Genomic DNA, 26,366 nt, shown 5'->3' on the forward strand with positions numbered 1-26,366 from the left:
TGTAAGCCGAGTTATCTTTCTGCACTGCAAGCGAGGCTCCAGTCCTCAGTTTCCCTAGAACTCGAATCAAGTCCCCGTGACTGGCTGACCCCGGAGGGTCCACACATGACCGGCTGGCCACATTGGCTGAACTGCCGCAAGAGCCGAGCCAGAGAGACTCGGCTCAGCCCCGCTCGAGGCTTTCGGAGGAGAGACCTTTGTTCGCTCTGCGGGGCGACTCCCGGGCCGTGACGCCAACTGGGCAGGCCTTGCCGTCCGAAGGGCTGCCTCCGGCGAGACCCTCCTCCTCTTCCCCTGCGACGCCCGGCGGGGGTCCTGGGGGCTGGGAATGCTATATAAGCCCGGTGCGAGCCAGCGCTCTGCCCTTCTCGCAGCCTGCAGGGCTTCCGTCAGCGTGGAGAAGCGGAGAGGCGGCAAGAGGAGAAGCCGCCGTTTCCCTGCATTGATCGACCGCTTCGCCTCCGGGTTCAAAGAAGAGCCGCTGGTTCTCCCGACAGCTTCCCAAGATGCCGGGCGGCCGATGGAAGCGAGCGGTGCTCTTGGTGCTGCTGAGCCTTTGTTCGGGCGCGGCGGCCGGGGGCTCTCAGCCCCGCGGGGGGAAAAGCAAGAGGCAGGCGCAGCAGATCGTCCAGCCCGCCCTGCCCGCCGGCCACAACAAGCGTGAGTGGTTCTGGGGTGAGCCGGAGCGGCTTCTCGGGAGAGGAAACGGGACCAGCCACGCTTGGATCAAACCCACACCGGACCTCAGGGGGGGCGCGCCGAAAGTCGTAACGTTGGGCGGTTGTGAAGGGGGGGGAGGGATAAGACGTACTCTAGGGATAACGGGTGAATGGCTCTTCCTGGAGTCTTCTCGGGTGGTCCAACACATGGAATCACCAGATTGAGAGGAAGAAAAGTTTGCCAAAAACCAAAGGGATGATGGGGAGAAGAATTTGGGGACTGAACTTTAGGTAGGGATTCAGCGACGCCTGTCCAAGGGTCTTGCAGGCTGTTAAAGCAGTTTAGGACAACCTTTTAATGGTGCGGGAGTTACTTCCCTTGTGGTCTCCTGTCTCCAGTTAGCTTTGCCAGTTTGATAATCCACCAGGGACCCTTGGATGCGAGAAGGCTGGGCAGCTGGGACGCTTCCAGTGCAACAGCCTTTTCCAGGGAATTTTCAGATTAATTGAACTGAACCGGGTTGTCGAGAGGGGAATCCTCTTGGCTACTGCAGTTATATCCAGTTTTTCTGCCAAGGAATTCAAGCTTCAGCTTCCTTTGAGACTCAAGCCTAATTAAAGATTTATTGTTGGAGTATATATTGCATTGAGCCCCAAGATAATTATTCTGAATACTGAATGCCTTCTGATTAGATTGGGCACCCTCCACTTGGGCAAGTCTGGTAAAAGATTTGCCGCTTCCCAAGTTTTGCCAGTTTGCTGTGGCTGGGGTGGTAATTCTTAATTTTTATTTTTTCCATTGACACCAGTGAGAAGCAAAACTATCTCATCAGAATTGGCAAATTGGGTGAAGATGTTGAGAAAGCAACTTTTTTTGGTTTTGTTTTTTAATCCAGTTGGAGATGGACTCTTGGTGGTTAAATTCCGTATTTCAGGGCCTGCTGGTGGAAACTTTATTTCCATATATATTGATTTTTTATGTTCCCTGGTCTGTTATATTCTTCATTACTGAGAAAAGGGATTCTTGTCCTGGCCTTTTTCTCTTTCACATACATTTGCTTGTTTAGGATAAATTAATTTTCCTGAAATCCAGGCATTTCTCAAGAAGAGTATAAGTTAGCATTCAATTTTTTCACTGCAGCTATACCAGGTAAAGAGAAAAAATGGGATAATCTAGAAAGGATAACTTTCTATTTGTTCTCTTCTCTGACAGAAGAACTGGAACCAAAAATTTCTATATTACTTATGATTGACTTGAAAGTAAAAGAGGGGAAAACATCTTTCCTGCTATAAAAACAGACTTTAAAATTAAGGTGTTTGAATTAATTTTGAAAAGTATAGAACATACTTTTTCATCTTAAAATCTGTATGTGAATTGAGAAAAGAGATGCTGAAATAACACTTTAAAATTGTTTAGAAAGTATGATTTTCCATTAAAGCTAAAGTTATCTCAGGAAATGATAAGACTGTAAATGTGGGGGAAAGGCTTGGAAATTAAAAAAGAGAGGGACTAGTTCTACTTTGCAAGAATAAATCTGCTTAGGGAAGGGAGCCAACGTTTCTTTCAAATCTTCTGGGGTCTTTCCATCGACTTTCATGAAACATTGGATTAAGCCTCCCAGCTGAGCAATCTTTTCCAGCTGTTAACATGCTGCTCCAGAATGAAAAATCTCTTGTGGTTTAATCCTGTACATTTAAAACATGGTTAAACAAGAGACGGATGGAGCTGTTTTGTGTTTAACTCCAGTCTTGAGTTGCCTGCATCTAATATTAAATTACACCGAAGTTTCAAGATGTATAAGGAATGTCTGGCCAGGAGTTAATGTCTATTCCATGCATGTTAGGGGCTGACACTGCTTTCTTCCCCACATTCTTCTCCTCACCAGGAGAGCCACGCTTGGTCTCAATGATAGGATGCAATTAAACAGTGCTCTTTCTTTCTTTCTCAGAGGGATGCTATGACAATGGACAACATTACCAGATCAACCAGCAGTGGGAGCGCATTTACTTGGGGAGCACCCTGGTCTGTACTTGCTATGGAGGCAGCCGAGGATTCAACTGTGAAAGCAAACCGGAGCGTAAGTTGGATGCGTCTCTTGACAAGCCTCTGGCCAAGAACACCTTTTTTCCCCCTAAAATGAAAAGTAGATATTTACATGGATGGAAATATCCTGGGCTTTTAGTTCTTGGAAAAGACAGCGTCCACATGTAACATTTCTCCCTCTGAAGAAGATTACTCCTACTGTATTTTTTCAGTTTAGTCTCCAAGCCTGTCAATTTCTGACTGTTCCTGTCTACTGCAGATTGGGAATACCCTGGAAAAACCTTGCATTATTTTATGAAACAGATTATTTCTTTATTGGTATGGTCTTTATTGTCATTGTACAAAATAAATACAACAAAATTGGTTAGGTAGGAAATTGGTTCCTACTGTAGTTTTCACACGAATTCGACTCAAGAACTGCTAGCATGGGTTAATCTATCAGTAGATTTCTGTGATTACAACTGGAAGCCCCCAACGACTGTAGAAAATCCTGGGGGGGATTCTGTGACCCACAGATAATTTATATCAAGGCTTCTCTGGTGCCCTTACTTTTAATCAGGAGAATTCCGAGGGACTTGAATTGCTTGACATATCCTTACCATTGTACAGACAGATATTGTCAATGTAGAGGTAGAGCAGATTAGGAAATCAAAGTCATTTTACGATAAGATTATAAACGCAGAATCTTCTTACAAGTCTAAATGCACCCCCCCCTCCCTTCATCTTCATGACAACGAGTGAGAGTCTTGTCTCAGAGGTGCTTTCTCAGCTTCCAGTCTGGACTCGGTCCTTTTATCGGACTGTTAGTAGCTGCTCTTCCCCCTGCGGTCATTCTTTGTGCCCATTACAGCTGAGTGTAGCAGGAGGTAAACTGTCTCTTAAGAAAGCTTTGTCCCTGGACGTCTTGCTTTACGTAACTTTAAGAGGAACCTTCGGAGGGTGCTGTGTGCTCTGAAGAGGCCCCCTTGGTCCCCTTAAGCTCTTCTGTTTGGCTTTGTGAAAAGGTTTGGCTTTGCCTTGTCAGAAGGAAGCCACAGTCTTAATGCTCTGCAGATAACAGTGTACGGAAGGACACCCCCACGTAAGGTGGGATGTTAGAGAAAATGCTGCAAAAAGACTGGAGGAGGGAAAAAAATCTGGCGGGTCAGATTTGCTGTGGAAAACATTTTGAAGCAAAGGAAAAAGAATATCCAAAAATTGACAAGACCAAGAAAAAATTCTTCTTGTGCTACTAAAAGAAGTTATTAAACAAATTAAATTTATTAATTTTCATGTCCCCATGTTAAAAAAGTAATACCGCATTGGAGATACAATAAGATAGAATAATAAAACTCTATATAATTATAGAGTAAAATAATGATTGGAAATTACAACAGATTTCAAACACTTTGCGTGTCACTACAGAAACATTGTGGTAATAGGAAGCAATATGTTCATGCTACCTTGTGCTTAGAAACAGGTTGTGCCACCTCTTGTCTTCCCCCCCCCCCTTTCTGGAGTCTGCTCCCTCCACACTGCTGCCTAGGGTCCTTCCCGCCATCTCCCCCTCCGTGAGCATCACCTCCCACATTCTCTCTCTAACATTGTATTTAGCAGAATTGCTCCTCAGTGCTTCATTGTCCTGCAAGAGATGTATAATCTCATTTAAATATCTGAGGTTATCTGTGTCAAAACATGTAGGATGATAATTTAGAAGTGAAGCCCAAGATTTACCTTTTGTAGATATTCACGTGTACATATTGTACATACGAATAAAGGATAGGCATTGGATAGGCAAGGATGATAAGATAAGATAAGATACTTTATTTGCATGCCACCCTTTTCCCTGGGGGGACTCAGGGCGGCTCACAGTTCAGGGGGAGGGGAGGACAAACCAAGTTACATATAAGACAATACATCATTAAAAGCACAACATTCATACTATTCGGGCAGGGTTAAGGTCTTTAGCCCCAGGCCTGTCGGGACAGCCAGGTTTTAAGGGCTATGCGGAAGGTCTGGAGGGTGGTGAGGGTACGAATCTCCACGGGGAGTTCGTTCCAGAGGGTCGGAGCTGCCACAGGGAAGGCTCTCCTCCATTGCAATTGCCATCTTGTCTACTTTGAACCCAACCTGACACGCCTTGGATGTGTCAGTCTGTCAGCAGGAACTGAGTCACTACAGCACTCTGCCTTGGTTTCCCAATCTTCATGGCTGACTCATGAAGGAGACCATGTTTTGACCATATATCCAGGCTTGTGCCCAGACTAAAAGAGGTCCAGAGAGTCTGTTTCTTCCAGGATGTCTGAGCTGCATTGCATCAACTGCACAAATAGTCCCTTAGGGGATATTAGCAACTGATTGATTGCTTTTAAGAACTCAACGTCTCCTGTGGGTTTCTTGAAGCCATACTATCTCTTCTTTTAACATGGCTGGCATTTATTGCTTCCCCTATAAAAATATATATTTACTAGACTCATCTAGGCAATCTACTGAAATGAATTAGCTATCATGGGAAGGTCTAAAAAGGATGTGTAAATTGGGAGCATAGCTTCTAACATCCTGCTCACACATTCATATTTTAAAAGTTGAAACTAATCCCGTAGAACCAGATTAATCCGACATCAGACAACAGACTTGCATAACAATAAGTAATGTTATCTATTCACCTAGCTTGTAAATATATCACACCATGTCTCTGTGGGCTCCAATATTGTCTTATAAAAGCTTTTTTTTCCCGCCTGGCAGAAATAATTTCCTGATGGCTACTGAGATTGCAATTTAGCAGCAGGAGAAAATAGTTTTTATTCATTTATTGCTACACGATTTGCCTATCTTGCCTTCTTGATAATGTGCTCTGTCAAAATGTGCTGTTGCCAATCTGGCTTCTATACCTGCTTATGGGCCTTCTGAGTTCTACAGCGATAAAGAGTTTTGGGGAACAATTTTAATAACATCTCTCATTTTCTCTTCTCCATAAAGTAGAGTTTTATAGAGTTTTAGAGTTTTATTGGGATTTATATGCCGCCCTTTTCCCTGAGGGGACTCAGGGCGGCTTACAACCACAAGGGAGGGGGGTGCAGTGTCAAAAACAGAACAGTATGTGAACAAAGAAAAAATAGTAAAAACACAACTTTCATTCAGCAATCAAACACTCGGGCGGGTAATTGGGAACCTATCCCCAGGCCTGCTGGGAGAGCCAGATCTTGAGGGCTGCGCGGAAGGTCTGGATAGTGGTGAGGGTACGGATCTCAACGGGGAGGTCGTTCCACAGGGTCGGAGCTGCAACAGAAAAGGCTCTCCTCCGTGTGGTTGCCAGTCGGCATTGACTGGCAGATGGAATCCGGAGGAGGCCCAATCTGTGCGATCTAATCGGTCGAAGGGAGGTAATCGGCAGAAGGCGGTCTCTCAAGTACCCAGATCCACTACCATGGAGTGCTTTAAAGATGGTCATCAGTACCCTGAAGCGCACCCGGAGACCAACAGGTAGCCAGTGCAGCTCGCGGAGGACGGGTGTAACGTGGGCGAACCGCGGTGCGCCCACTATCACTCGCGCGGCTGCATTCTGGACTAGCTGTAGCCGCCGGATGCACTTCAAGGGCAACCCCATGTAGAGCCCGTTAAAGTGACTAGAACTTGGGCAAGAATACCATCTCTGTTGCCTGGAAAGTCTCTTAAGGGCAAAGTGCCGTAATGGATCTCTTTCCTTGTATGGAGGCAAATAAGAACACTTCATTGGGAAATTGTTTAACCATGATAGCAGGGTAGCCTCCAGTTTCAATTCATCTTGACAGACTCACCTGACAGCCCTTTGGATAACAAGACATTTACTTGGTTCCTATAATCTAATCTAGTAAGGGACTAAATATTTGACCAAATATTTGAACTTTGGTTTTCCACACGTCTATCCTGTATCTCTTAGTCAAATGCATTTTCTTATTATTTTCTCCACTTATTTTAAAAAATGTGCTTTTATACAAATGTTCCAATTGCCTGGAGATTCCCTTCTACTGTTAACATGGATTTTTTTAGTTGTCTTTCTTCTTTCATTGGTCCAAGCACCTCTCCTATTCTTTGTCTTTAGCTACATCATTAGCATCCAAAAAGCTTCTGCTTGCCACTCTGATAACAATAGCAGTCAATGCCACCATTAATTTTTGTGTGTAGGCCACTAGGAATGAGATAGGGAAAGGAGATTAGAAGCTGCAAGTGGTAGATTTATCTGTGGTGATTTTTTTCCCCTTCTTTGTACACAGCGGAAGAAACCTGTTTCGATAAATTCACTGGGACTACTTATCAAGTAGGGGAAACCTATGAACGCCCAAAGGATTCCATGATCTGGGACTGTACTTGTATTGGCGCTGGGCGTGCAAGAATCAGTTGCACTATTGCAAGTATGTATTAAATCCTCCACTGAGATGCTTAGATGATGGTGTTAATCCTTATACTCATGTTGCTGGAATGTCACAAAATCTAGTGGTTTCCACAATAAGAAGAAGTAGGTACCACACATAATATTGCATAATTGTAAGAAATTTGTCTGTGGCAAAGTTCAATCACGAGGGAGGGAGAGAGAGACCACTGTAAAATGAGACCACTGATATTTGCTGCATGTTGACATTATGAATAGGTGTGTAGCTTATACCTGAGTTTTTCTCCTGCATGAAGAAAAGGAGAATGTGGAAGAAGGCTGAAATAAACAGGATTCAAGGTAGTGCTAGATTTCCCCCTCCAACTCTTATGACTTGAGGCTGCCTTCGGTTCAATTCTGATATATTGTACATAAACTGGAGCCTGTATCTATGTAGCTGCCATGAGCTTTGTGGAACTGCTCTGTGAATGTTTTTCTTGAAAGACTACCATATTTTCTGGACTATAAGATGCACTTCCCCCTCCTCCCAAAAGTGGGTGGAAATGTTTATGCATCTTATAGAGCGAATATTGCAGCGGCGGTGGTGGTGTTAGTGCGGTGCCAATCAGCTGTTCTAGGCAGTGGGGATTGCCGCCTATTACTGCTGCCTGTTCGCTGCCCCACCATTCGCCGCCACTTGAAGCGAATGGGCAGTGGCGGTGATCCCCGTGGCTAGAACAAATAATTGGAGGTATTCCAGAGGCAAATCCAATTGCCAACCAGCTGCTTGGCAGCAAAGGCTGCAGTGTTCTCTAGTGATGGAGTCTGGAGCATCTTATAGTCTGAAAAATGTGGTATTTTTCATTATTACATGTCAGAACTTTGACCTAATTGTAAAGCAAGGATGAAACTGTTCTGCAGATGACTCCAAATGTCTGACCTAAATTTCTAGCAATCCTAATTAGTATAGTCAATATGAGAGATGAAGGGAAGTGCAGTTCAACTTTTCTTATAGTTCTATACTTTATAATCCAAATGTTTTTAACATCTCTAATAAATTAGGAAGACTTCTGAAACGAGAGGAAAATGGCATGTTATAGTTATTAGACTCTACGGCCAGGATGGCGAACCTATGGCACACGTGCCACAGGTGGCATGTGGAGCCATTTGTCAGGGCACGTGAGGCATGTGCGCACTGGCCAGCTGAGTCCAGCCTTTTTTAAAGCCATTTTTTGCCCTCCCCAGGCTTTATAAGAGGCTGGGGAGGGCAAAAAGAGCCTCCCTCTCTGGAGGCCCTCCGGAGCCTCCCTGAAGCCACCAGAGTGCAAAAAATCAGCCCTATGGAAAAACCGAAAGTTCGAGGATGGACTTCTGGTTTGCTCGTAGGGCCGGTTTAAGCCCTCCGGAGCTTTCAGGGTCTTCCAGAGGCTTCCCTGAAGGTTCTGGAAGACAAAAAATGCCCCTATGAGCAAACCGGAAGCCTCCGGAGGCCCCTGAAAACAGCCCTACGAGCAAACCGGAAGTGACTTCTGGTTTGTCTGTTGAGTCATTTTTTGTCCTCCGGAGCCTTCAGGGAAACCTCTGGAAGGCCCCTGAAGGCTCCGGAGGGCTTAAACCAGCCCTACGAGCAAACCGGAAGTCTGTCCCCGAACTTCCGGTTTGCCTGTAGAGCCGGCTTTTTGCATTCCGGGGTGGGGTGGGGCGGGGGAGGCTGTTTTCGCCCTCCCCAGGCTCCTATAAAGCCTCTGGAGCCTGGGGAGGGCGAAAAAAGCATGCAAAAAATGGGAGGGTCATGCCTGTCATGCGCGAATGCACACTTGGGGGTATAGCGCATTGCATTATGGGCGTGGCACTCCCGCGCATGACTCTCCTGTGCTCCCCCCGCTTATGGCATGTGAGCCAAAAAAGGTTCGCCATCGCTGCTCCAGGGACATTCATATTGGAAAAGAAACTCGCTGCTTTTCATGGCTGTCCACATTATGAAGGATTGTCCAATGCTGAAATGGATGAAGGGATCCAAGACTTTATTATAATATAACTGGGCAATCTTAAAGAGTTGCTGAACTATTACGTACGCTACATTCAAGTAGATACATCACTTGAAAAAACAGCTTCCTATGCTTTGTTTTTCAGATCGATGTCATGAAGGTGGCCAGTCTTACAAAATTGGTGATACCTGGCGCAGGCCGCATGAGACAGGAGGCTTCATGTTAGAATGCGTCTGTCTTGGCAATGGAAAGGGTGAATGGACTTGCAAACCAGTTGGTATGATTTAGTTTTCTTTTATGCATTTCAGAGATCAAAAGTATTTCAGTTGCAATTTCAGGTGACTCTTTGTGATAACATTTTTTAAATTTTTGTTTCAGTTGATATATAAAAATACTCAAAACATGCATACATGAGCAAAATTTACCTGGACTTTTGCATATCCCTGCTGCTGAATATCCCTGAATATCTCTCCATAGATAATAAACAAATTCATCCAGAATACAAGTATGCCACAGAGAAGATGCCTAGGTTAATCTGTCCCCTGCTGTCTGGTTTTAGATTTTTTTGATAGGGAAGGGCATACTTAGTTAAGAGAGTCATGCGCCAAAGTTTGATGTGCTTTATTGATATAACAGAAAATTCTTCAGATCATTTCAAAATATAACCCTATATATAGTTATATACTCAAATATAGCTGTTCCTTCAAAAGGAGCATAAAATGAAACAGCTGTCAGCAAACCAATGTTGCAAACACTTAAAAATTCTATTTCATTGAATTGCCAAATTTCTGCATGCTGTGTTTTTAACCAAATGCAAAAAATTATGGAAGCATTTCGTTTTTTTTTCCTAATTAAGAAATTTAATTCTTTCCTTGATGAAATTGTAAAGAAAACAGTGCTGCGAGGTTATTTTTCTTTTTCACCTTTGAAAATTAATTCCCCTTAGCTGAGCGATGCTATGATAACACAGCTGCGACATCGTATGTTGTTGGAGATGTTTGGGAAAAGCCCTATCAGGGCTGGATGATGGTGGATTGCACGTGCCTCGGCGAAGGCAACGGGAGGATTACCTGCACTTCCAGAAGTAAGTATGGCCTCAGGGCAGAGCATTCATTCCACCTGCACTGGACATTGACGGAAAGCGCAGCAAGTCTTTTCTAAAAAAACCTTTTTTATTTATTTTTGAACAAAGACAAACAAACATAAAAATAAAAAAAAGCCATCTTCCGTTACAAATTGGTAGAAAGTGTGTCAGTTGGTTACAGTATTTCCATGCTTCTCTTCCATAGTCATCACCTGCTTTTCATATCAAATCGCATATTTTAAATTCACCTATATTCACGTATGTCATGATTATTATATCTCTACCTTAATTTCACTATAATTGTTTTTATATCCTTTTATATATAATACTCAAAATCTAGAATAGGATTATATGATAACATTCTTGTCAACTTCTAAAGCCATGACTATTATCAGGTTGGCATTCGAGGGAGGATCCCATGCATACCTTCGGCCAGAGTTGGATCTCACATTTCTACAACCTAGTTCGTGAATATGATGCATGACGCATGACAGAAGGGAGGAGATAGCGGGGTAAAGTTCAAACGCAATTAAGCGAAAGCCAGTTTAGGCTCCATAGAAGTCCGTGCCAAGATGTTCGTCCTAATAAATGAATGGGGTTTTTTGAACTTTGTCTCGAGGCTCGTAAATTAATTAGGTCATCGCTTGGGAACTTCACAGAGAGCCTAAACTGAACTTTTAGAAATCTATCAAGATTTCCGGGTTTCCTGAATCCCGGGCTCTCTGAGCACTCCCTCAATATTTGAGGTGCTTGGAGGGAAAATCAGGCAACCATGGCAGAAGGTGGATTATCGGAAGAAAGCCTGATTTCAAGGGGAGGAAGTCGGCCAGCCCCCCCCCCCCCCATCAGAGCTCCACGCTTCCATGCTGTGATGTCTTCCCCAGCAGCAGAAGCAAGAAAGGATGAGTACTTTTGGAAATTAACCCCTAAGGCAGCTGAGGTAGAGTTCCCTTATCCCAATTCCCAGATACAGGGAATGGTCTCAAGCAAGCTGGCAAAGGTGGACTGGAGGTGGGACTGGAAACAAGCCAGGCTCCCAAAGCCCCAGATGGAATCCCTAGGAAGTGCAAAAGAGCAACTGAGGGAGGATTTTGACCGAGCCACCCTTCATGTTGAGGGTCCATCATGCCGCCCAAAAGAGAGGGGAGGGACATCTGATCCTGTTGAAGGGAGGAAATGCAGACTGGAGTGCAGCCCCCTCCCTCTCCCGATAGAAGGAGAAGAAGGCCAAAACGTGACCAGTGCCTCTCCCATGAAGCAGGCAGGCTGCCAAGAGCAAGTAACCCCTTCCCTCTCTGAACTACGGGTGAAGAAGATGACCAGCCATATCAGGTGCAAGCATACAGAGGCCAACAGGAGGTTGGAGGAGTAGGGCTGAATGACCCACCCCAATTCAGGGGAAAGTTTGACAGAGACTCAGACCAGCTAGCCCTATTCCTTGATTCAGCTGATATCCACCTAGAACGCTATGGGCACCTCTACCCATCCCCCAAAGCCATGGTGAATACCATTGCACAGGGTCTAGAGGGAGAAGCAAGGGAATGGCTAGCAGCCCTCCACAAGAGGAGAGCCCCCAACTTCAAGACATAGATGACTTCCTGCAACTGCTAGAGGCCAGATTTGTGGAGAGGAGGAGGACCCATATGCGGAAGAGGAACTCAGCAACCTAAAGCAGAGGGGCCGCCCCATCAAAGAGCACATCTGTGAATTTAGGAGGGTCATAGGAAGGCTACCCCCTTTACCAGAGCGGCTGCTGGTGCATTTTTTCAGAACAAGCCTGGAGAAGCAAATTGCCCAGGTAACTGCATACTGTGACACCCCAAATCAACTCTCTGAGTGGTTCCGAGTAGCAACAAAAGTCGACAGCGGTCTGCATGCCAACGACATGAGAAAGCAACCGGACACACAAGAGAGAGGTCAACCTGAACTGAGACTACCCAGCTGGCGGGGAACCACAGCACCACAGCAGGCCCTGATACCAGCCCTCCCTCGAAGTCTGCTGCATGCCCAACCCCAGCCCCAAAACCAAGCCCAGACCAAGCCCAGGGCACAACTAGAATGAGGGCATAAACGGACCACCAACACATCCGGGAAAGCCCTCCAGGCTGCAGAGGCCCCTTCCCCCTCAGGCGAAAGTGGTGGAACCCCAGGCAACAACAATCATATGAATCATGACAGTGAGGACGAGGGAGAAAATGACCCAATGGTGAGTGAATCAATTCACCCTTTCCTTTTTCCAATATGCCTCAAAGCCCCCAAAACAGAAAACCAGGGGAATTTTCAAGCCTTAATAGACTCAGGCTGCACAATAGCAGTAGACTTATATACTGCTTCATAGGCCTTTCAGGCCTCTCTAAGCGGTTTACAGAGAGTCAGCATATTGCCCCCAACAATCTGGGTCCTCATTTTACCCACCTCGGAAGGATGGAAGGCTGAGTCAACCCTGAGCCGGTGAGATTTGAACCGCTGAACTGCTGATCTAGCAGTAGCCTGCAGTGCTGCATTTAACCACTGCGCCACCTTGGCTCTTGATCAACTTAACCACAGTCCTGAAATGGGGGATCAGAGGAAAAAGACTGTCCCACCCGGTCCGATATGAGCAGGTCGACGGGTCCTAATGGGAGGAGCCTATGTCACCCACCTAACTGAACCAGTGAGACTAGAAATAGTGGATCACTGGGAAGTAATTCGATTCATAATAGCCCCCAAAATAACAGACGCAGTCATACTGGGACTTTCCTGGCTAGACAAGTGGGGACCGACCATCTGGTGGCAAGAGGGTACCCGCAGACTTAGGATATCAAGGGGCCCCCAACCCCTCCCACACAAGCAAGCAGAAACTCCACACAAGCTGGAAACGCCCCAAAAGAGCCCACAAAAACAACTGGCAACCACATCTGACAAAACTTAAGAGGCCGAACTGATTCTGATGTAATATCAGGACCTCGCTGAAGTATTCAGTGAGGCTGAGTGCGATGTTCTACCTCCCCACCGGGAGACAGACTGTGCCATTGAAATCATTCCTGGAGCAAAACTACCCAGGCCCAAACTGTACACCATGACACCCCGGGAGATGCAAGAGATGCGCAAATACATAGACAAAAACCTAGTAAGGGGGTTCATTGAGCCAGCCAAGCCACGGGTTACGGCACTAGTCCTTTAAAAAAAATAAAAAATGGAACTATGAGGTTGTGTACTTTCGAGGGATAAATGGTGTGTGCATACACAACTTATACCCTGTCCCCCTCATGAAGGACATGCTATCTCATCTGGCCAAGAGAAAAGTCTTCACCAAACTCAGAGAAGCATACTACCAAGTATGTATCAGAGAGGGAGATGAGTGGAAAACAGCATTCAACTGCCCCCTAGGGAGCTTTCAATTCAAAGTGTTGCCTTTTGGACTGCAGGGCCCCCCAGTGATATTTATGCAGTTAATAAATTAGGTGTTGCACGAGCACCTCTACAAGGGGGTCCTCGTCTACCTAGATGACATCCTTATCTACACTGAGACCATAGACGACCACGTACCCCTGGTTCGCCAAGTACTGGAAAAACTTCTCTATTCTCTGTAGCCAACCTGTATGTCAAGGTATCAATAGCAGTAGACTTATATACCGCTTCATAGGCCTTTCAGGCCTCTCTAAGCGGTTTACAGAGAGTCAGCATATTGCCCCCAACAATCCGGGTCCTCATTTTACCCACCTCGGAAGGATGGAAGGCTGAGTCAACCCTGAGCCGGTGAGATTTGAACCGCTGACCTGCTGATCTAGCAGTAGCCTGCAGTGCTGCATTTAACCACTGCGCCACCTTGAATTCCACCGTGCACAGTTAGACTACCTGGGTTACCGAGTGTCAAATGAGGGAATAGAGATGGACCCAGCGAAAGTGCAAGCCGTCATAAGCTGACAACCCCTTTGCACCCGCAGACAGCTACAAAGCTTCCAAGGGTTCACAAACTTCTACAGGCAATTCATTCCCTCCTTTGCGAAGATTGCGAAACCCCTGACAGACCTCCTGAAGACAGGGAGCCCAGGAACAAAACCTCATCTGGGACAATCTCTACAGTGGGACCTAACCTGCCAAAAGGCATTTGAAACACTAAAAGAAATGTTTGCAAAGGAGCTGCTGCTGAAGCATCCTGACCTCGAATAACTCTTCGTGATCCAGGCAGATGCCAGCGACATGGCAGTGGGAGTGGTGCTACTCCAAAGGAACAACCAAGGAAACTTACAACCCTGCATCTACACCTCCTGCAAGTTCACTGACACAGAGACGATGGGCCGCATGGGAAAAGGAGGCGTTCACAGTGAGATGGGCACTGCTAACTTGGAGACACCTGTTGGAAGGGAGCTAGAAACCGTTTGAAGTCTGCACTGACCACAAAAATCTGGAGGCACTTAGGACCCCAAGGAAACTATTACCCAAACAAGTCCGATGGGCTCAATTACTTCAACTGTTTTGATTTTGTCTTAAAGCACATTCTAGGCAGGAGGAACTTTCTCGCTGATGCCCTCTCCCGCATGCCTCAGTACAACTGCAAACAGGAGCACCTAGTGGACGCCATCATTCCCTCTACTCAAACAGCTGCCCAAGTAACCACCAGGTGGCAGTGCCATGACCGGCAAGGCCAACCTGCAAGCGATCTAACCACAAGACTCCAAACCAAACTGCTAGCAGACTCCAAACCAAACTGCTAGCAAAACAACCAACACATCTTGACGAAAAGAGATGAGCTTGCATGGAAGGGGACAACACTCTACGTCCCTGAATCCCTACGTACCCTAGTTGTACAGTGGAGTTACGATGCCAAACCAGCAGGCCACTTTGGGTTCGTAAAGACTTTACACTTAGCCCAGAGGCAGTTCTGGTGGCCTGGCATAAAGAAAGATGTGGATAGTTACGTGAAAAGCTGCACCATCTGTGCCACTAAAGCGGCACAAACCTATAAGAAACAAGCAGATAAACACCGGGCTCTGCAACAGCCATTCCGGATGGGAGAGAAGGTTTACCTCTCCACAAAATATTTGAGATTAAAACTGCCTAGCAAGAAACTGGGGCCAAAGTTTATGGGACCATTCCCCATAGTAAAGATCATCAACCCAGTTACAGTGCAATTGAAACTACCTCGATTGTTGCGGAAGATACACCCAGAGTTTCATAGTAGCCTATTGAAACCTATGATTGGATCCACTCTGAGACCACTACCCCATGATCTCCCAGGCTCTATGGTCATAGGGGGGCAACCCCATTATGAAGTTCAACAAATCCTCGATTCGAAGTGACACAAGAGACAACTCCAATACTTAATCAAGTGGAAGGGCTACCCCTTATTAGAGGCATCTTGGGTAAAAAGTAGGAATATCCAGGCTGATTGTCTTATAGCGGAATTCCATGCAGAAAATCCAGACAAACCTGGGGGAGGAACACATCCCTATATTATGTACCTGTACTCAAATTGTCTTTTTGTCAAACAGATTGCTTTCAGAGAGTGAGGGGAGCCGGATGTCAACTTCTAAAGTGTTGCCATGACTATTATCAGGTTGGCATTCGAGGGAGGATTCCATGCATACCTTTGGCCAGAGTTGGATCTCATATTTCTACAACCTAGTTCCTGAATATGATCTATGACGCATCATAGAAAGGAGGAGATAGAGGAGTAAAGTTCATATGCAATTAAGTCAAAGCCAATTTAGGCTCCACAGAAGTCCTTGCCAAGATGTTAGTCCTAATAAATGAATGGGTTTTTTAAAAACTTTGTTTCAAGGCTTGTAAATTAATTAGGTCAGCTCTTGGGAACTTCACAATTCTATTAAATCATCCTAAAATTGTCCAATCACAATACATCTTTATAACATATTCTAGATAAAGCTTTTAAATCTCCTCTCATATTCTCCATGTGTTGTTTATATAAAATTTCATATTATCAAAGTAATATATCTATATGTATTGTTATCATTATTAATCATTATTTAATTATAGCTATTGTCACTTCATTTTATACATACTACTAGTAAACTAAATTTAGCTTAGTTTTTATTATGCGTTTTCATTGCATCAACCTGTATTTTTCCAGTAATAGTGCAATCTTATATCTCTTACCATTTGTAGCATTAATATTCTAGTTACTTTCTTAATAAATCTTGTGTGAACCTCTCTTCGCAACATGTTCCTTTTGTATCTCATAAAAACTCAAAACCCAGAATCTGCTCTTTCCATCAGCTTATCTTTGGTTATCACTGGTGCTTCTTTCAAGATTTCTCTCATTATCTCCATCAATTTTTCTCTCTTTTCTTCTTCTGTGCTTTGAAGTCTGGGGTAGAGCTTCAATCCATCTATCTCCGCTTTCCATATTCCGCTCTTGCCATTACCAACCACACTCCCTTTCGTTGTCAGTATCCACAGATTTCTTATCTCTTTGCTGATTTTTTTCTTCCATTTTTTGAAGTCTGTCTTCCACATTCTTCATTTGATAAGCATCCTTAGTTTTTCCATCAATTTTTTCTGTTTTATATTCCATATTCTCCCATCTCTTTTCAATTCTCTGTGTCACAAGTAATAGATTTGCAATCTATTTGCAATCTAACATTTGCAATGTTATAGTTTCTTTTTCTTGCTGCGCTATTGTTCCAATTTTGCAGGCAATGCCACTATAGGATTCAAGGCTATTTTAATAAACTTCAAACAGCTTCATTTATTATCTTTCAAGTCAAAATGTTGTCTTCCCTCCAATTGCTAGTGATAGAACTCTCAAAAAGCACCTGTATAAACAACTTGTGCTCTTCCTACTATCACTCAAACAAACTCAAAGAACCTTGAATCTCAAGTGATCAAACAGAAAGAAGAAAAAACAATGTATCCAGCCTCCGGCCTCTATGTGGCAGTGTAACTGCTTTTCCTCCTTTTGTTACAACCCTCATTATAATCCTTCTTATTATCTTCTTTATATTCCAAGATTAAGAAAGGAAAAACCCCTTAATCCAATCAACCCAATCAAGCATTATAAAAAAAGGAAAATTTTAATCCATAGATGTAAGCAAAAGTGAAAAAAAGAAGAAAAAATTAATCCATTCAGTTTAAAAAATAGGGAGCCTTTGCAAAAATTCCATCCATGAAAAAAAATAGAAACAGGATAACACACTAAGTTTAATGTGGATTAATTTTGTCACTTACTGTCTTCTATCTTCAATTTTAATTTAACTTAATTTTGGGGGGGGGGTAATCTGTTTTTCTAATAATAAAATTTCCTCACCAATTCGACACACTTTCTCTTTTCGCTTTCTTCCTGTTCCGGAGCTGTCCTAACTTTAGCAGCTTCATTAGCTGTGTTTCTATCGCTGGGAAAAAAGAGGATATTCCTGGATCCTTCAGGGACTTTGTTTTGCCCCTGAGATCAGCAGGAGGTGCCCTTCTCAATCACCGTCTCTGCGGGACGGTTTAGGTCCAAATGGACCGTCCAGCGGCAGAAATATCAATTGCGATCTCGGAGCACCAAGATCCCACGTCGTGCCGTCACGACGTCAGCCTCTTTTTTCGAAAGTATATCAAGTCTTGGTGTCATCCTGAAGAAGCTAGCTTAGATCCCAAGATAAATTTATGAAAGTTTTAATTATTTCTTCAAACTATCTTTAAAGACATTGAGAAAGTTCCACTAAACAATGTAGAAGTCCTTAGAAATAAAGACAGTATGAAAATTTAATTCCATAGTTAAGTTACCAGTAATAAACAAATAAACTTATTTAGTTACTCTTCCACAGGAGTCCTTCTCCTTTCTACATTATTCACGCAAGTCTCCCAGTTTTTTTGAGTGGCAGATGACTGCATGGCAATGAAGAAATTGGGAAATTTTCCTTTGGTGAATTTCCTTAAATTCTAATAACATTATAAATAAGATTGGCATATTAAAGATGGAAGAACCTAAAATGAAATTTTGAAATGTTCTTTAGGATGTTAATTTATGATGAAAAATTACTCCAGTTGTATGCAAGATAATCACTGACATGCGTAGCAAGTATTTAAAAGTGGAGTCATTGGTTAAGTATTTGTTATTGTTAGTCATGAAGTTGTGTCCGACCCATTGCGACCCCATGTTTTCCTCCAGGTCTTGCTGTCCTCTACCGTCCCCTGGATGGTTAAGTAGAAGCCATGCTTAAGCTGTTTTGGGACACCCATGGTCTTTTAGAACTTTCTTGTGATGGATTTTGAGATGATATTTAGCTTTTAATTGAGGATAATAACTTTTCTTTAGCATAAACAATCGATTATATAAAGTAAATCCTCAGTTTGAAATTAAATCTTAAAATCATAAAAGCAACACTTTTATTTAGTGTTTTTTTTCTGACTGGAAACCTTTGGAGGAAAATGTGTGTCTGAGTGTCAAATGGGAAAGATACAAGGATGGAATGTTCTCAACTGCCAGGAAAAGCATGATTAAATTAATCACATTGACAGTGTCTTATAATACAGTATATGGCTCAGAAATCTGTTGCTGGATTCAAAAGGAATTCTTATTTCTTTTCTTAATACTTATCTTTTGTACTGTTTGAAACTAAAACAGTTGGCTTTGTACAACATTACTATTTATTCAAAATGCCAAAATTTTATACAGTTATCCCAGCACACATATTAAATAATTCATTACCAAAACTGGAAAATCATTGTACAGAGTAATCATTTCTTAATGATGTACATTTGGGCAGATTGCATGTCTGTGTGCAGTACTTTATCTTGAATTTTATAATGGTGTTGTTCAGTACCATAATTTCTTAACATAGCATAATTTGTTTAGGGTCATATAGGTTTGGAACAGACTCTGAAACTTTCCTCAATGTTTTAGATTCCTTTATCATACCTCTCAGATATCTCAAATGGTTTGTTTCCATTTTCCCAAAGTTTGTAATATTTCTTTGTACTTCCAGAATAATGCTCAGTTTCTAAACATATCTAGTTGAGACTAAGAACTGTTCAGAGTATAAATGTGTTTACGTTTGCATTAGAAAGTTTACCCCTACATTATTTGTATTTTGCATTTAGTTTTATTAAAGTATATAATTACTGAAATGGTGGAGGTCCCCTTATAAGTATGGTCAACTCTTAACCATCCAGCTGGCTCCCAGCTTTGAATATTTTAAAAAGTATGTCCATTCATGCAGCTGAAACCACAGACCAATTTCCTGACAAACTCAAATACTCCCTTCAATCTGGCTTCAAGTCTTAAACATTTTCCTCATTTTCATTTTTTGAAACCCAGCAGCTAAGTGATTGGGATGGCATAGCATTTTTTCCCCAGAATTGTGTAATAACAAATGGAGCAGAAATTTTATGTAGAGGGGAGCAATTTATCCCAGGGTGAGACAAATTATTCACCTCATATTTCTGCCTTTCAATTCAAGGTTGATTTGTTTATTTATATAATTTTTATAGCCATCTATTTCACAACAGTAATTTTAGATGATGAACACGGGTTTAAGAAGAACAGCAATATGTATATATTTGTAAATATAAGCATTCCAAAACTATAAAATGAAATACATTCATGATTTCTTTAAAAAAAACTGCACTTCCAATAAGTCAAAGAAGAGTTTAAAAAAAACAACCAACCTGTGGACTTTTATGCCTGAGGAAATAGCCAGTCCCTTAATGAACCGGGTGAGAGAAGGGCCATCCAGAGTTCCAGGAAGCTGCTGGTCCATTGGGCAGGCAGAGTGGCAGAGAGGTGCAACTCCTAGGCCTCATGAGATAAGACTGCCTAAGAATGTTCTAGTGGAACGAGCAGAGTACATGTAAACTCGGGCATGTAGGAATTTATAGAGGATAATTAGCATGTTAAATTGCATTCAGAAATCTTCTGGAAGGCAGTGCAGCTTGTTGCGCAGAGGTGTTATATCACAGTATCAAGGAGAGCCATAGCAATGCCATTGCATTCAGTTGCAGTTTTTGAATGCTTTTGAAAGCCACGTTTCTGTACTGCACAGCAATCCAACCAGGGAGTGACTAGGGTGTGCATGACAGTGAATATGACCTCCTGATCCAGAAGCAGGTGATGCGCAAGGTGAACCTGTGCAGAGCCCTTCCTAGGCGTGGCTACCACTTGCCCTTTGAGTGGGTCCAGAAGGACCTAAAATTGACCCAAAGAATATGAGTCTTAGGTGAAGTCACAGAACAGCCAACACTGCACAAAAACGTCATGTGCTTTGTTTGATTCGGCCTAGCATGCTGCCTAAACTCAATTATTGTCTCTTGTAAACCACTATTTATGCATGCAGCTGTAGCATCCCTTTTGTGGCCTCAGATTTTCTCTGGAATGACTGGAATCAAAATCTGTGGACATTTTAGTATTGGGGAGTTGTTCGAGAGTTTTAAGAGTTTTAATAAAAAAAATCTGACCTGTCTTTCCTTATATGCAACATTAGAAAAGGACTTCTCACACAAATGTACTGACAAAAATCCATTTTCATTGAAGCAGTTAAAATATGCCAATGGTAGCTTTAAATGAGACTAGATGGAAATGTTGACTACATTAAAAAATCCAGTATCCGTCCAAGAGGATATAACCATCATGAATGGGTACAGACTGTTGAAATAGCACAGCTGTATGGACTCTTCTTTTCTATAGATAGATGCAATGATCAAGACACCAAGAGATCTTATCGAATTGGAGATACCTGGAGCAAGAAGGATAACAGAGGAAATCTCCTTCAGTGTATCTGCACAGGGAATGGCAGAGGGGAATGGAAATGTGAAAGGCATTCCTCTTTACAAGCCACAGGCATAGGTAAGCAGGAGATCTGGATGAAATTGGATGTTTATTCCTTCTTTATTTGCCTTTATAAAAAATTACCCTGGGAAATCATACATTCAAAGTGAAATTCAAAATATTCAAATTGTGTTATAATTTGAAATAACTCAAGGTAATCTAGAAAACAACTACAAAGCCAATTTATAATTTTAAAAATGCCAACTAATGAAGTCTGGCAAAACCCCACAAAGCCTCTTCCTATTTGGCAGGCTTGACTTTGGAGTGATGAGAGCTTAATCAAAGACTGAAAGTTCAGATTCAGCTACCCACAGAATGGAATGTGCTAGTTAAGTTATCAATAATAGGGGAAGCATTTTGGCAACAGTGTGGAATTTGTTTTGATGAACTGCAGAATAGATAAATGATCATTAATATAATCCAGTAGAACAGTTTAATGGGCTTTTCAGTGAAAAAGAATGTTCAAATGTATTTTAAATTCAAAGGTTGCCCTCTGATTTTTTTTAAAAAATCTCTTCCTAGAAATCGGCTACAGGGAAAAAGACTTTTTCTTAATATAGTTACAGGAGGGCAGATTCCAGTAAAACATTCTGAAAAATATGCTAACTATAAAAGTAATTTGGTAGTGGAACCAGTTGCTGATGGAGACCCAGAACACCTTTCTCCCTTTGCTACCTGTGTATAAGCGAAGGCTGGATCTTCCAGGGGATATATGTAAAATTGGACTCTCTCACTGTGCAACGGGTTGGAAGATAAACTAACTGGCGCTTATTAACATGAGTGTAAATGATAATCCGAGAGCAAACTGATCAAAAGTATTGTTGCATTCCCAGTAGAAAGTCAGCTTTGCTAGGATGTTGAGAGGATAATTTGGATGACACATTTGGTTCCAGTCAAAAAGGTAAAAACAGTATTAATGTTGGAAATTTCACATTACGGTAATTTAACCACAAGAGATTGCATGATTCAGGAGACTATCAAGATTATGCCTGTCCATTCATCCATAGTATTATATAGCTGCCCATTTCAAATTCATGATTGGATGTCTAACAGTGATTAAAAACAGGGTAAAAGTAATGGTAACCAACCTTAATCAAGGTGTGTGTGTGTGTGTGTGTATTAATGACTTGCAAAACACCATTGCTTTTTTATATACAGGCAGCGCATCTGCAACTATCACAGATGTACGGACTGCACTCTACCAACCGCAGCCCCAGCCGGCTCCTTCTGGACATTGTGCAACTGACAGTGGCATGATGTATATTTTGGGAATGCAGTGGCTTAAGACACAGGGAAGCCAGCATATGCTATGTACTTGTCTGGGCAATGGAATCAGCTGCCAGGAAACAGGTAGGACATATATTTCAATATTTATTGGCATATAGAAGATATTTCAGTCATTTACCCTATGATAATGCACGTTCCTGATGGGCGTAAGCTGGACTGAAGGTCACTAATGTAAAAAACAAGTGATTAGCATCATGTGATGAGTCTGGCCTTCATGCAATTAAGCCTATAAAAGCATGATCTCAATGGATTTGATGTGAAGATAGTTTAGAGTGGTTGGTTTTGGATACTGTTATCTTCCTCCCTTCAAAACCAACCAGAACTGTGACTTTTTCTTATTTACAAACCCCTCTGAAGCTAAACCCACATCCATATACAAAGAGAGAGTGAAATCTTGAAAAAAAAATTGGACTGCAACAGATTTTGATAGCATTTCCACTGTATTTTATTTTTGTGCAATGAAATTATCATACAAATAATGTAAATTGATGCAAGTAATATAATTTCCCACCTAATGAGAAGGAAGGACTCACTGGAGAAGACCCTAATGCTGGGAATGATTGAGGGCAAAAGAAGAAGGGGACGACAGAGAATGAGGTGTCCGGATGGAGTCAGTGAAGCAGTCAGTTTTAGCTTAAATGGACTCCTGGGGATGGTAGAGGACAGGAAGGCCTAGAGGATGTTGTCCATGAGGTCGTGATGGATCGGATACGACTTCGTGACTAACAACAACAATATAATTTGAATCATTTGTGTAATGACATTATTCAATCTATGTCAGTTGCTGAAATGACATACTTCAAGACAGGGACCACGATCCCATTGATTTGAAAAACTGAAGTTTCACTATAATAGGTATTTTTATATAAATGCTAAATATTAAATATTTTTCTGAAACCAAATAACAAAATTCTCATATAGTTATAATGGTCTTCTATGTTTTAAAGCTGTGACCCAAACTTACGGTGGCAATTCCAATGGAGAGCCTTGCGTTTTCCCATTCACCTATCATGGAAGGACTTTCTATTCGTGCACTTCCGAAGGACGTCAGGATGGGAATCTCTGGTGCAGTACAACCTCCAACTTTGACCAGGATAAGAGCTACGCTTTTTGTACAGAGCAAAATGGTAAACTTTTTCAAGAAAAAAAAAATTGGTGGCAAATTTCAGCAGGGAAAGTGGGAAAGTGTGGTGATGGACATACAGAATATATTAATTATAACTTAGCATTCTTTCACTGAGGATGAATAACATGCTTTTTAGAAAAGGCTGGGCTGGGAATAGAAGGAGGTGGATCTTCACTGGATAAAGGATACAAGGAAAGTCTCGAGAACTAGGGAAGTATAAGAGGGAATACAGAAGTCAAGCATAAGTCTATCAGAAAGGCTATTCAGTGCAATACATGAAATTGCTTTAGCATAAGAAAGCGAGGTTTATATCAAGAGGTCCCCACAGCTTAACTAGATAGCAATGGATAGTATTTCTCTGGAGATGTCTTATCAGCTAAAATGAAAAGCAGTAGTATCGTATACCAGATTGCAAGCTTCTCCTGTGCGCTGCTTGGAGAGTCCAAGCATGGTTAAATACAGTTTTTCTCCAGCTAATGGCTCAGGAAGGTCCAGGAATGGGTTGTTCAATCCTTATTTGCCCAAGACACTGAGTCAGAATTGAAGCTACGCCTCCAGCTTTCCCTGCTGATATCCAATTCCGACTCAGGCTTGTCCGAAAAGAGATGTCAATTTTTTTTTGCTCTGAATGAAAATTGGTTTCTTCCTTAGAATAGTTTATTTATTTCTTTATTTCACCTATCTTTAATATTATTATCAGAAGGAAGGTGTTTGAACTTGGCTCACAAGTTCTTTTCCCACCTGCTTGTGTTAGGGAAGTGAATTGTGCGGGCTGAATCCTCCTGGAGGTTCCCAGGTTCCCCGCAAGTAAGCAGCCGGCTGTGCCAGCCATTGGAGTCTATTGCGGTTCTGTTCGGCTTGATTCTGATTAGTGAGAGGCCATGGAGGTTTCCCTGCGTTGCCGCTGCCAACGGTCATTTTCCTAAATGTTTTGAAAGGATCTACTTGATTATTGCCTGAGGCAGAATATTTATTTTAGTTATTTCTTACTTTGTAAAATGTCATTATCACACTGTTCTTCCTCTGATCCTGCCCATCTTTATTCGGAGCATGCCCACTTTTGGAGTATGGTTTTAACATACCATAAATCAGTTTGACCCTTCGTGTAAATGTAGTTTTCTGCTCCTAATGTAAGTGATTGCTTCTTATGTTTAAGTCTTTCCAAAAGTCTGAAATCATCTTTGCTCCATGCTGAAATGAAACTGGGCAACAATGGGTTGGAGTCAGTTTTGCAATTTTTAGCCAAGGAATCTTGTCATTAGGAGTAACTGAGGCTAATCAGTGTTAGGTGTTTGCCAACAGTTGTTTGGCTTTCATCCCATTAACTAAGCCAATGAAATGCATACAGCAGGGATCCTCAAACTTTTAAAAAGGGATTCGCAGCCCCCCAGACTGTTGGAGGGCCGGACCGGCTGGGTGGGCGTGGCTAGGTGGTCATGTGACTGGGTAGGTGTGGCCAATTTAGCAGTCCATTTTGCCTTTGTCCTTGCTGTACTTGCCCCTCCCCTACTCACCCACTGGCCCTGTGAGATCATGTGGCTGTGAAAACCGTCCTGAAAGGCTGTTTTTAAAGTGTTTTTAAAGTCTTTTAAAGCACTACTTTACAAGCTGGCAGCAGAGCCAACAGCAGCCCGTCCCCCTACTCACCCACTGGCCCTGGATTACACGGCTGCACTGGCGAGATTCCCTCTCAGTCAGCTGCCCCCCCCCCCCCAATGCACCCTTCAGCCTTACCTTCGGCAGCAGTGGCAGAATCAGAGGTTCAGCTCAACCACTGGTGAAATAACTAACCAGAAGTGCAGCTGGAGTGGATGCTGGCTGGAAGATAAGAAGGCTGACGGTGAGGGGTGGGGCGAGGGACGGGGCCGAATCCCACCACTCCAAGGGCCACTTTGCATTTGCTGTATACAGACCACAGCCTTTGGTTTGAGGATCTATGGTGAACCTTTTTTGGCTTGTGTGCCATAGGGGGAGGAGCGCAGGGGGGTCATGCGTGGGCGTGCTGCACTTATAATGAAATGTGTGAACCCCCCCAGTGCGCATGCGTGCATGAGAGGCACTCTCCCTCATTTTTCTATGCTTTTTTCGCCCTCCCCAGGCTCCAGAGACTTTATAGGAGCCTGGGAAAGGTGAAAAATGGCTTTAAAAAAGGCTGAAGTCAGCTGCCCAGCGTGCGCATGCGCGTTGGCCAGCTGACAGGGCAACGCCTTGCGTGCCCTGACAAAAGGCTCCCTGTGCCACCTATGGCACGCATGCCATCCCAGATCTATGGCATACAGCATGCAGAGATGTTCAAAATGAAAATAGTTTGTGCCATTTTGCTGACCTGGGTGTCCTATATATGTGAGGAGGAACTGAATTAACTAGAAATAAAGCTAGTAGTCTGCATTTTTGGTTTTCTGCCTGTTATTGGCTGGCATTTCTTCTTTTTTTTAAAAAAAAGATAGCAGCCCAATTTCTATATTAGGTGAGAAGGAAAGAGGTCTTTTGAATCCGATGACTGCAATGCTCTGATGTCCCTCCAAGTCAAGCTGGAATTCTCAGCCGTATGTGGCCGCCCTCGCAAGGGGCTACGGTGGCCTTTCACTCTGAGAGATCTGGAGGGACACATGCCTTGAAACTGGGATTCATTTGTGTAGTTTAATAATTCAATATTATTTTATCTTAAAAATTTGCCAGATAATTTAAAGATTTTTACGATTACCCATTGTAGAAAAGAAACATACCAAAAGCTTTGACTATTTCCCTTACTTTAATTTTTGATCTTAGAAGATGGGAACAATATAATTCTGCTATTGCCACGGCAGTTCTTGCAGAGAACTGGGTGTATAATCTGAAAATACAATTAAATTCTGCCTCATAATTTCTCAATAGTTTTTTTTCCTGTGCCAGAGGTTTTCAGAGAGCTTGTGATTTTTGAGCTTATTGGAGGTGATTGTTCTTTCTATCATTATTGCTGTTAGATGTTTATTCTCCTTTTATATATTTTGGTAACTCAAATACGACTAGATATGTGGTGAACATATCTAGTAATTCTGCTTCCTGCGTGTAATTCCCATGAGAGGCGGGTTGGGCCCAGAGAGGAGGACTCCCCCAGC

General features: G+C 42.8%; 1 protein-coding gene across 5 annotated transcripts in view; it reads left to right on the forward strand.

Annotated features, from left to right (window-relative positions):
• Positions 1-360: 360 nt before the first annotated feature.
• The window catches only part of FN1 (fibronectin 1), a 100,321-nt gene continuing 74,315 nt past the window's right edge, over positions 361-26,366 (forward strand). For 3 of the 5 annotated variants that reach the window (XM_032238951.1, XM_032238960.1, XM_032238975.1), the window contains exons 1-8: positions 361-675; positions 2,609-2,737; positions 6,936-7,073; positions 9,164-9,295; positions 9,965-10,102; positions 20,715-20,873; positions 22,014-22,205; positions 23,090-23,269. In XM_032238951.1, coding sequence (XP_032094842.1) covers positions 507-675; positions 2,609-2,737; positions 6,936-7,073; positions 9,164-9,295; positions 9,965-10,102; positions 20,715-20,873; positions 22,014-22,205; positions 23,090-23,269 — 1,237 coding nt within the window. In that variant the 5' untranslated portion in view covers positions 361-506. The remainder of the gene's footprint in view (positions 676-2,608; positions 2,738-6,935; positions 7,074-9,163; positions 9,296-9,964; positions 10,103-20,714; positions 20,874-22,013; positions 22,206-23,089; positions 23,270-26,366) is intronic. The other 2 variants (XM_032238967.1, XM_032238983.1) reach the window with 1 other exon arrangement.

The sequence above is a fragment of the Thamnophis elegans genome, chromosome 1 (genome assembly GCF_009769535.1).
Source record: "Thamnophis elegans isolate rThaEle1 chromosome 1, rThaEle1.pri, whole genome shotgun sequence".
Taxonomy (NCBI): domain Eukaryota; kingdom Metazoa; phylum Chordata; class Lepidosauria; order Squamata; family Colubridae; genus Thamnophis; species Thamnophis elegans.